Source organism: Trachypithecus francoisi, unplaced genomic scaffold (assembly GCF_009764315.1).
Source record: "Trachypithecus francoisi isolate TF-2019V2 unplaced genomic scaffold, Tfra_2.0 Lachesis_group2, whole genome shotgun sequence".
NCBI lineage: Eukaryota > Metazoa > Chordata > Mammalia > Primates > Cercopithecidae > Trachypithecus > Trachypithecus francoisi.
In genome coordinates, this window is record NW_022681465.1 from 101,311,713 (window position 1) to 101,323,848 (window position 12,136).

The 12,136-nt window shown below is 37.1% G+C and overlaps 1 protein-coding gene across 12 annotated transcripts in view; it reads left to right on the top strand.

The window, feature by feature from the left end:
* RAD17 (RAD17 checkpoint clamp loader component) overlaps positions 1-12,136 on the top strand; it is a 48,379-nt gene that overhangs the window by 1,062 nt on the left and 35,181 nt on the right. For 5 of the 12 annotated variants that reach the window (XM_033179780.1, XM_033179777.1, XM_033179775.1 and 2 more), the window contains 5 exons: positions 189-324; positions 612-715; positions 2,968-3,225; positions 3,748-3,831; positions 11,096-11,252. In XM_033179780.1, the coding sequence (XP_033035671.1) occupies positions 674-715; positions 2,968-3,225; positions 3,748-3,831; positions 11,096-11,252 (541 nt within the window). In that variant the 5' untranslated portion in view covers positions 189-324; positions 612-673. Of the gene's footprint in view, positions 1-188; positions 325-611; positions 716-1,208; positions 1,390-2,967; positions 3,226-3,747; positions 3,832-11,095; positions 11,253-12,136 lie in introns of all 12 variants that reach the window. The other 7 variants (XM_033179783.1, XM_033179782.1, XM_033179774.1 and 4 more) reach the window with 4 other exon arrangements.

Sequence of the window (12,136 nt, forward strand, 5' to 3'; positions counted from 1 at the left end):
TGTATAAGTTTGTAGGCCTTAAAATTTTCTTCTGGCTAACTTAAAATTGTTGAATTCACTAGTTTTGCATAAACGTTTAAGCATTTGAAAACACGGTTGAAAACCACAGTGTTACCAAGAAATGTTCTAATAACGTATTCAAAAGAAAACAAAAATTTTACAGTAAGACTTAAATTCTTCGTCCACAGCAAGTGAATTCATGGTATTTTACTTTTTTGGGAAATATTGGAAATGAAGAACTGCAACTGTAATTTGAAATAAGGAAAACTTTGATTTTCAGTATAAAAATTGCTCAAATAAAATTGCCAATTTTAATGACAAAAGGTAAGTACATAGTATGCGTGGTTTTTTCTGTTTTTCCTCTGATACATCATTGAGTTCGTGTGAAAAACTCCGATAGTAACACCACAAGTAGATTATTTGATACAGTTATAGTCATTAAAAGTAAAATTATTTTAGAATTTTGATTTCTTGTATCACTTAAATTTACTGTTCCTTTTCACTAGTTCTTGAGCCTTTATTGTGTTGTTGATTATATCAGTATACATTTATTACTATCATTCTGCAATTAGAGTTTTTCTTCATTTGAGGGCTTCTTTTTTTCCCCCCAGGTGAATTATAGTTTAATGTACTACAGGTCCTGAACTACGGATGGGAACTATTACAGTTTATAATGTCAAAAACTTTTCTTAGACCAAAAGTATCTTCCACAAAGGTATGATACACTAGAATGGCCATGTAATAATTGCCTTAAAATAAATTTTTATACATATTCTTAATAACTTATTACTGCTATCAAAGTAATAGAGCCCTTGTATTAATGTGAAAAAAGTAGTAGAGCTATTGTAATTAATGATTTAAGCAAGTCTGGTAATAAGTTGTGGAACAAGTGTTCTCTAAAAGTACAACCTTAATTTTGAAAAAGCGTTTTACAGTCCCAGTCACAAAGGCTGAAAACATTTGAATGAAAGAACATAGAAGAGAGAAATATGAGTGGTAGTTGGTGTTATAGCTTAACCAAAAGCCCTACTTCTTAGAAGTAATGTGATTCAGTGTGTCAGTTCTCAGCAAGATAGGGGTTAAAGTGGAATGGGGGTCAGACAGTTTCATGCATGCAGGGTAGCTATTTCCCTAAGTGGTGGCTCTAAATTTTCTTGGATGTTAAGTAAATTACTTAACTTTGCTGTTTATCTTTCTCTTTTTTCTAGTATATGGGAGTCCACATTTATGTAAGAAATGAAATTATAAAATGTATAAATAATTTGCAAATCAGAATTGCTGTCAGAAGGTTTATAATGAAAGATACTTTCATACACTCAAAAATATAGAGGAAAGGGGCCAAAATTATAGTACCAGTCACAGTCTTTTGATGAGGACGAAATGAATCAGGTAGCTATGACTGAAATTTTTTTTCCAGTGGTCTTCCTTTTTTAATCCACTGCCAATAATATTCCTAACTCTCTGTCTTAAAAGAAGAGTGAAGTGTGACTTAGCATTTGTGAAGTATTTGTAAGCCCTAAATTGCCTCCTCTAAGCCTACTTTCAGCTCCAACTTCTGGTTCGTTTTCTTCAAGAGAGGAACATTGTCTAATTAGTAGCTCACAACTATGGCTGAGTATTCTTGAAGGAAAACATAACTTGGTTTCTTTTTGTTAGCCAACCAGATCTGAAGCTATGTTTTTCTAGATTAATGCTATTAGAGTGTTAAAAAATCTAGTAAACCTTTCTAATTTCTAATTATTTGTAATAATTAACTAATAATTTCTAATTTTTAGCAAAAAAAAAAAAAATGGGTCTCACTCTGTTGCCCAGGCTGGAGTGCAGTGGGGTGACCATGGTTCACTGCAACCTTGACCTCCCAGGCTCAAGTGATTCTCCCACCTTAGCCCCCAGGTAGCTGGGAATACAGGTGTGTGCCACCATGCCTGGCTAATTTTTTATTTTTTGTAGGGTTGGGGTCTCCCTGTGTTATGCTAGCTGTTCTGAAACTCCTGGGCTCAGCAGTCCTACTGCCTATCTCTGAATATGCTGGAATTATAGGTGTGAGCCACTACACCCAACCATTACTAGGTGTTTCTGAGTGACAGTTCCCCCGTGAAAAGCCTGCCTCAATTATAAAAATATTAGTTGCTTCTTGCACTGAAGAAAAATAAAATCCAGTCATAATTACAGATTGCAACGTTATGATCCTTGGTCTATATCTTCACTAAGTCTTAAAGCTGATATGGATTATTTGGATATATGAAATGGTTCTTAGTTTGTGAATGTATTAACCTGGCCAAGGCAGATGTGTTACTCTTACTGCTATTTCTGTTAAATTATTATCATTTGTTTATTTTGTTTTGCTTTTTTTAATAGGTAATTTTAATATTTATGTTTCAATCCTACAGAGTTAAAAAAATCGTTCTAGTCTTTATGCTGGGAAGATTACAATTAATAAAAATAAGTTTATGTTCTTTACTCCTTTAAGGTCAAGTAGACAAGTATGCACTTGCACTTACTGTAAAGTAGAAAGACAACTATTACAGAGAGAGTTTTATTTAAAAAGAGTTAATTTGTAAGATTTTTAGGCCGTGTATGGTGGCTCATACCTGTAATCCCAGCTCTTTGGGAGGCTGAGGTGAGAGGATTGCTTGAGCCCAAGAACTGTTTGAGACCAGCCTGGGTAACATGGCAAAAACCCATCTCTACAAAAAGTACAAAAAAATAGTTGGGCATGGTGGTGCATGCCTGTAGTCCCAGTTACTCAAGAGGCTGAGGCTAGAGGATTGCTTGAGCTGAGATTATACCACTGCACTCCAGCCTCAGTGACAAAGCCAGACCCTGTCTCAAAAAAAAATTTTTTTTTTTTTTTAGTTTTAAAGGTTATAAATTTATGAGTATGCTGTTTCCAGAGTAGTTCAGTTATTTAGGGGAATAGATGGGAGAAAATGTGATTATATTTACATGATTTCTTTTTTTTTTCAGGTAACAGACTGGGTCGACCCATCATTTGATGATTTTCTAGAGTGTAGAGGCATCTCTACTATTACTGCCACGTCATTAGGCGTGAATAACTCAAGTCATAAAAGAAAAAATGGACCTTCTACATTAGAAAGTAGCAAATTTCCAGCGAGAAAAAGAGGAAATCTGTCTTCCTTAGAACAGATTTATGGTTTAGAAAATTCAAAAGAATCTCTGTCTGAAAATGAACCATGGGTGGATAAATATAAACCAGAAACTCAGGTACTGAAAAGCATGCAGACATCTACATAATTTAATTTCAGGGTGCATAAGGGGGGATGGGAAGTAGATGTACATTTTCAGATTTTTTACTCATAAGACTCTAAGTGTTAGAAAAAATTCTGGATTTTTTTATTTTCCAAGGCTCAGATTTTTCTCAATAGTTACTCTGAAGTTGTATTATTAGTTGTCTTAATTTAATCCCGACACAGAATTGATCTTTTTTAAAATTTTTGTACTAAATGTAATACTCCGTTCTACTGTCTTCTCAAAATGTATTTCTGAATTTTAAAAAATGTTATAACAACAAACTTGCTAAAATTATCATAGAGTTATCAACTTAAGAATGTAATTTTTCCATAATAGTATAAAAATTCAAGTATAATCAAAAGGACCATTTTATTATATAGATTGTTACTGATTTGCTACTTCTTTTCATTAATAATGCTTAGGTTCATATGTGCTGATATACCAAAAAATCTTCAGTTAAGAAGTTTTGTTTTAAATTTGAAATTTTTGTTGTAGCATGAACTTGCTGTGCATAAAAAGAAAATTGAAGAAGTTGAAACCTGGTTAAAAGCTCAAGTCTTAGAAAGGCAACCAAAACAGGTAAGAAATGTGTTTTTAAATATTTAACGTCAAGTATTTTTCTTACAGTGTGTTGTTAGAAGTTAAAGTTTTATGATGACTTTGCTCAAAACAAGTCTAGATCTCCTCCAGTAGAAAGCTCCCTATTGGGGCGTGGTGATTTATGCCTGTAATCCCGGCACTTTGGGAGGCCAAGGCGGGAGGATCACTTGAGCCCAGGAGTTTGAGAGCAGCCTGGGCAACATAGGGAGACTCTGTCTCTACAGCTAATTAGCTGGGCATTGTGCATGCCACTGGTCTCAGCTACCTGGGAGGCTGAGGTGGGAGGATCGCCTGAGCCCAGGAGGTGGAAGCTGCAATGAGCTGTGATCACACTAGTACACTCTAGCCTGGGCAACAGAGCAATACCAAAAACCATAAAAAACAAAACAAAACAAAACAAAAAACGATAAAAAAGCTTCCTGACTTTACTACTTCCAACTTGACTAAAAGACTCAGAGATTTTGAGTTTTCCCCTTTATTTGTAACTCTTTTTCTTTATGTCTTATTGTTAGCATAAAGAATCAGTAAACCAATTAGGGTACTAGTGTATTTAGCACATCGGATTATCTCAGGCTGAGGAAAGCAGGCAAATTACATATTAGTTTCTCTACTAAATATAGCCCAAAACAGTCATTATTTATTTTAGACTGATATTTTTTGTTTCACTTCCTTACTGCACAATTACCCTGAACCTCCAAGGTGAAATATTCTCTCCTTCCATCAGTCTCTCTTTTTAAATGTTTTTATTTTGAGATTTTTCAAGCACAAAAGAAAAGAAAATAATAAAAATACTCATATATACAGAATATACTCATTGTTTCCCACTTAAGTATTTTAAAGTAAATTGTAAACATTGTGACATTTCAGTTAGACTTTTAGAGACTTCAGTATGTCTCTGTGTTTTAAAAAAAAAAATTATTTTCCTAATTAATTATGCATACCATTATTCTCTCTAACAAAATTAACCAGGATGCCCTAAAGCTATCTAATGATCAATTCATATTCACGTTTCTGCATTTGTCTCCAAAATGTCTTTTGTAGCTGGTTTGTTTCAAACAGGATGTAATCAAGGATCGAACGTTGCATTTGGTTGTTATATCTCTTAGGCATTTTTGTTTCCCCTGAATCCAGTAATAGTTTACTAACCCTTTCTTTTTCTCCATGGCACTGACTTATGAAGGAGACCAGGCCGATTGACTTGTGGAAGTCTCACACTGCATTTGTTAGGTCGTTTCCTCCTAATGATGATTAACTTGTTCTTCTATCCTGCATGTCCTATAACCTAAAATTTTGAATCAAGGGCTAGATTAGACTCAAGTTGAACATTTTTGGAAGAATAAAGGTCATGGTGTATGTTGTATAGTGTGTCAAGTTGGAAAGTATTTGTGGTTCTCCTGCTAGCTTAAGTTTGGTCACTAAAGAGGTGACCGTCAAAAATCTTCATTGTAGAGTAACTTTCCCTCACAACTGGCACATAATCCATGGGGAGATACTGTGGCAGCATGTGAATGCCCAGTTCTCCATCCGTCGTCCACCTAAGTGCTGTAGCTTCAATTTTCAACCCTTGCCTGAATCACTTATTTTATTAGGGTTGTAAAATAGTGATTTTCTTGTAGTTCTGTTATTTCTACAGTTATTACTGACATTTTTCTACAAAGAAAAGTTTGCCATCACTAGCTAGGGTTGTTTAGTTACCTTGAAATACATTTCCAACTAGAAAGGCAGGATGAGTTTTGTATCTTTTCCTTTTTTAAAAAATAGGCTTTTATTTTTGGAGCAGTTTTAGGTTCACAACCAAATTGAGTAGAAGGTACAGAGATATCCCACATATGCCCTGCCCCGACACATGCATAGCCTTTTCCCTTTACTAACCTTCCCCTACCAGAGTAGTACATTTGTTAAAATTGATGAACCTACATTGACACATCACTAATACCTAGAGTTCGTTGTTTACATTAGGTCTTTCCTTTAGTTTTCAATTTTGAGATGAAGGAGTTGGTGTTTTAGTTGCTTTGATGGTAACAGATCCTTCTCTTTTTTTTTTTTTTTGAGATAGAGTCTCGCTTTGTCGCACAGGCTGGAGTGCAGTGGCGTGATCTTGACTCACTGCAGCCTCTGCCTCCTGGATTCAAGCATTTCTCCTACCTCAGCCTTTGGAGTAGCTGGAATTACAGGTGTGCACCACCACACCCAGCTAATTTTTGCATTTTTAATAGAGACAGGGTTTCACCATGTTGGCCAGGCTGGTCTCGAACTTCTGACTTCAGGTGATCTGCCTGCCTTAGCTTCCCTAAGTGTTGGGATTGCAGGTGTGAGTCATCACACCCAGCCGATCCTTCTCTCTTGAACTAAGCTCCTTTCTCTCTGAACCTTTTGGTTTAGAGCTGAGATCATTAATTCAAGATGGATTTTAAGTGTCATCATTGGTATTCCTCTGATTCATAGAAATCTTATCTCTCTTCTCCAAATACAGATTTTTGGGCAGTCTATCTGACACACCTCTTACATCCAAGCTTTTCCTCATTGATTTGTTTTTGGTCAGCTCAGCTAATAGTTTTTATTTTTCAGTGTCCATTGTGTTTTCTCACTTAGCAATACTCTGTCAGTATAAACATTATCATGTCATAAACCTACGGTGGTGTTACTATTATTATTCTACCAGTTGGATAAACTTAGGTGTGTATGTACCTATACATATATATATATAGGTATTGGGAAAATTATTTTCTTTATGGTTTCAAAAGTTTTCTTCCTAAGGAGTTGGACTTTAATCATATACTCTATTTATTTGTTTATTAACTTTTTAGAGACAAGATCTTGCTAAAGACAGTTGCCTACACTGGATTGCAGAGGTGCTATCATAGCTCACTGCAGCCTTGAACTCCTGGGCTCAAGCAGTCCTCCCACCTCAGCTTCCCTAGTAGCTGGGAACTACAAGCGTGTGCCATCACATCTGGCTAATTTTTAAAAACAATTTTGTAGAGATGGGGGTCTTACGGTGTTGCCCATGCTGGTCTTGAATTCCTGGCCTCAAGTACACCTCCCACCTTGGCATCCCACAGTGCCAGAATTAATAGGCATGAGCCACACCATGCCTGGCCCAAATCACTTACCCTTTATTTTACAGAAGTTTCAGTGATGTCAGTAATTAGAAAACATTTTTATTCAAAAACATTGGTAAGATCTAGATTTATCAATGGGCAAACTAAATTTACTTTTCAAAATTTATTTTAAGTACAATATACCAAATATTTGCAGAGTTTAATTTTTCAGGACAACTTCTTTCCTTCAGAATTCAGTAAAACTCTGTTACAGTGTAGACAAATGGGATTAACAAAAGTCTTCACGTTATAATGTGCTGATAAGAAACTACCTACTAGTTCTCTTACTGAAAGGGAAACTTGCTATGTGGCAATACCCACTCTGTCAGAAAACAGACACGTAAGTATATTATTACATGAGAAAAATGTATAGTACCTGTGCATAGGCTTCCTTTTCTTTGTAAAGAAGTGATCTGTCTGGTATTATAGTTACCATTATTCAAGGTAGTTATGTTCTGTAAAGTTGCTGAATTAGTAAATACTGAACCATTATTTCTAAGAAAAACACTAAATTAGGTTTCTGCAAACCTCTGGTTACAACATTTTTGTCAACCCATCAATATATAGCCTTGTTGTATATGTGTTTTTGTTTAAAGTTATTTAATGTTCAGTCATGCTTCAGTTAATGATGGGGATACATTCTGAGAAATACATCATTAGGTGATTTCATCGTTGTGAGAATATCGTAGAGTGTACTTACACAAACCTGTGGTATAGCCTATAGCCTGCTCTCCACATAGGCTATATTTTGCTCCTTTGCTACAAACTTGTATAGCATGTTACTGTATTAAATACTGTAGGCAGTTATAACACAGTGGGAACTATGTGTGTAAATAAATATACCTAAACCATACCATTACAAAGTACGGTAAAGAGGCCAGGCTCGGTGGCTCACGCCTATAATCCAGCACTTTGGGAGGTCAAGGCGGGTGGATTACCTGAGGTAAGGAATTCAAGACCAGCCTGACCAACATGGTGAAACCCCATCTCTACTAAACATACAAAAATTAGCCAGGCATGGTGGTGTGTGCCTGTAGTCCCAGCTACATGGGAGGCACAAGAATCACTTGAAACCGGGTGGCGGAAGTTGTAGTGAGCTGAAGATAGTGCCACTGCACCCCAGCCTGGGCAACAGAACGAGACTGTGTCTCAAAAAAATAAAAAGAAAAATGTTTGGTAAAAACATGGTTATAAAAGATAAAAAATGTTATTATAGATTTATATAGGGAACTTACCATGAATGGAGCTTGGACTGGAAGATGGTTAAGTCAGTGAGTGTGAGTGGTTAGTGACAGTCTAAGGACATTACTGCACACTACTGTAGACTTTTATAAACATTGTACACTTAGGCTACACTAAACTTAAAAAGTTTTTTATTTAATAAACCTTCACTAAAAAAGTTCCACTCATGGAACTTTTTGTAAATGCCATGTTAAGGACATTATGTAACTTTTTTACTTAAGAAACTTTTAGATTCCTTCATAATAACACTTAGCTTAAAATACAAATAAATGGTACGGCTGTACAAAAATATTTTCTGTCTTTATATCTTTATTCTATAAACTTTTTTTGTATTAAAAAAATTTTAAGCTTCTTTTAAAATTAAAAATGAAGACACAAACACACATATTAGCCTAGGCCTACACAGGGTTAGGATCATTAATAGCACTGTCTTCCACCTCTACATCTTGTCCACTGGAAGGTCTTCAGAGGCAGCAACACGTAAGGAGCTGTCGTCTCTTATGACAACAGTGCCTTCTTCTGCAGTACCTCCTAAAGGACTTGCCTGAGGCTGTTTTATAGTTAACTTTTTTTTTTTTTTTTTTTTTTTTTGAGACGGAGTCTCGCTCTGTCGCCCAGGCTGGAGTGCAGTGGCCGGATCTCAGCTCACTGCAAGCTCCGCCTCCCAGGTTCACGCCGTTCTCCTGCCTCAGCCTCCCAAGTGGCTGGGACTACAGGTGCCAGCCACCTCGCCCGGCTAGTTTTTTTTGTATTTTTTAGTAGAGACGGGGTTTCACCGTGTTCGCCAGGATGGTCTCGATCTCCTGACCTCGTGATCCGCCCATCTCGGCCTCCCAAAGTGCTGGGATTACGGGCTTGAGCCACTGCGCCCGGCCAACTTTTTTTTTTTTTTTTTTTGAGACAGAGTTTCACTCTTGTTGCCCAGGCTGGAGTGCAGTAGCTGGCGCAATTTCGGCTCACTGCAGCCTCTGCCTCCCTGGTTCAAGCAATTCTCTTGCCTCAGCCTCCTGAGTAGCTGGGATTACAGGAGTGCACCACCATGCCCGGGTAGTTCTTGTATTTTTAGTAGAGACGGGGTTTTACCATATTGGCCATGCTGGTCAACTCCTGACCTCAGATGATCCACCTGCTTCGGCCTCCCAAAGTGCTGGGATTATAGGCATGAGCCACCATGCCCAGCCAACTTTTTTTTTTTTTTTTTATAAGAACAAGTAGATTCTAATAATAAAGATATGGCACTGTAAATACATAAACCAGTAACATAGTTGTTTACTATAACTGTCAAGCATTATATATTACACATAATGAGATATACTTGTTACACTTTTATACAGCACAGTGGGTGTGTGTACACCAGCATTACCACAAACGTGAGTGATGTTTTGCATTATTATTACTAGGAATTTTTCAACTCCACTATAATTTTATGAGACTACTGTTTATATGTGGTCCATCATTGACTGAAAGTTGATTATCTGGCACCTGACTGTATATTGTTGATCCATATAATTTGAACTCATGGTGAACAGCACTATAACTCACGCACTGCCATTTTCAAAAGTGGAACAGGCTGTCTTTGTCCAAGGTACATAGGTTCTTATTAAAGGAAAACAAATAAGCAAGAATTATAGCCTACCATAGTATGTAGGAAATCTTTTGATATTTCTGTAGCTTTAACTTTTTTTTTTTAAATCAAATTTACAGTATCAGGGAATGTTACTGGGATTAACAATCTCTAGTCTCTCATTAGAGTCCTACCTCTGGTAAATACGTTTCTTTTCTTTTCTTTTTTTTTGAGACAGGATCTCACTCTAATGCCCAGGATGGAGTGCAGTGGCACAATCTTGGCTTATTGCAGCCTCCACCTCCCAGGCTGAAGCGATTCTTCCACCTCAGCCTCCTGACCAAGTGGGACTATAGGCGTACACCATGCCCGGCTAATTTTTGTATTCTTTTTGTAGAGACAGGGTTTTGCCATATTGAACAGACTGGTCTCAAACTCCTGGGCTCAAAGAATCCGCCTGCCTCAGCCTCCCAAAATGCTGGGATTACAGGTGTGAGCCACCGTGCTCTTCCCGAATATGTGTCTTAATATGCATTTCTTAAAGAATTTAGTAACCAAACTGAAGTCTTTCCATAAGAATATTGTATTTGTATAACAGTAAATTATATCATCCAATGAGATGTCTGTATTAAGAATAAAGTTTGCTGGACACAGTGGCTCACTCCTGTAATCCCAGCACTTTGGGAGGCTGACGCGGGCAAATAACGAGGTCAGGAGATCGAGACCATCCTGGCCAACACGGTGAAACCCCATCTCTACTGAAAATACAAAAAATTAGCCGGGCGTGGTGGCAGGCGCCTGTAGTCCCAGCTACTCGGGTGGCTGAGGCAGGAGAATGGCGTGAACCAAGGAGGTGGAGCTTGCAGTGAGCCAAGATTGTGCCGCTGCACTCCAACCTGGGTGACAGAGCAAGACTCCGTCTCAAAAAATATATATGTATGAGTTCAAGTAACCTCTAAAAATCTTTGTTTTAGACATCACCTCCCTAATTTAGCCAAAGTGTGGTTGTTTTAATTTGGCTACTAAGTAGTCCTTGGGAGGGACATAATGCAAAAATTGAGAAATTATCAGAAGCAGAATTTAGAGTTGAAGAATTATGATTCTCTTATTTCCATATTTGCAGATGTTTTTGTATGGAAAATGGGGGAAAAAATTAAAAAAGAAAAAATAAAGTTGGTTTATTCCAGCAAGCATTATTATGAAATTTTATCTGCTTATATGAGACATTCAGCAAATATTTATAGAAGTAAATGATATTTAGAATGAAAAGTCAGAAATAATATTCTAGCATTCCAGTGATTTGGGTTTTTAATTAATAATTTGTATTTGATTTTAGGGTGGATCTATTTTATTAATAACAGGTCCTCCTGGATGTGGAAAGACAACGACCATAAAAGTACTATCGAAGGAGCATGGTATTCAAGTACAAGAGTGGATTAATCCAGTTTTACCAGATTTCCAAAAAGATGATTTCAGGGAGATATTTAATACTGGTAAGATTGGCTGTGAAGGTAGTGGAAGTAGTGGGAAAAACCTGTGCTTAAGGGAGCTTTCAGATAAACTTCTATGAGTGCATTTTTTCCCGTACTTCCCACTTTCAGAGGGATGGAATTTCACAGGCCAGATGCGATGGCTTTCACATGGGAGGCTGAGGCAGGAGGATTGCTTCAGGCCAGGAGTTAAAGACCAGGCTGGGCAACATACAAAGGCCCTGTCTGCAAAAATAAAAAAATTAGCTAGGTATAGTGTTGTGCACCTGTAGTTCTAACTACTCAAGGGCTGAGGTGGGAGGTGGGAGGATCAGTTGAGCCTATGAGTTCAGGGTTGCAGTGTGCTATAATTGTGCCATCATGCTCTAGCCTGGGCAACAGAGTGAGACACTGTCTCAAAAAATAAATAAATAAAAGTTATTTCAGGAGAAGGAAAGAAAGCATGTCTCCAGTGGAAGAGAATGGAATTTTTTGAAGATTAAGTCTTAACTGTTTTGTTAACATGTTCCGTTTGCATTATTTATCTACTTTTTACTAAGATCTGGCTAGGAGGTTAGACAGTATTAACTAAGATATTTTATTTGTTAAATCAAGCCTTAAGATGTGTTAAAAAGAACTTGCCCCCCAAGAAGATAGCTTAGATCAGTAAATACCTGTTAGAACAATATCAAATGAAAGCAAAAGAACAGAGATGTCTTTGGAATTTGGAAGGAGGCCTTAAGATAACGGTTTAAAAATTGATAATAGTAACAATCTTATTTATTTATTTATTTATTGAGTCAGAGTCTCACTCTGTCACCCAGTCTGGAGTGCAACCTCTACCTCCCAGACTCAAGCTATTCTCATGCCTCAGCCTCCTGAGTAGCTGGGATTACAGGCCACCGCAA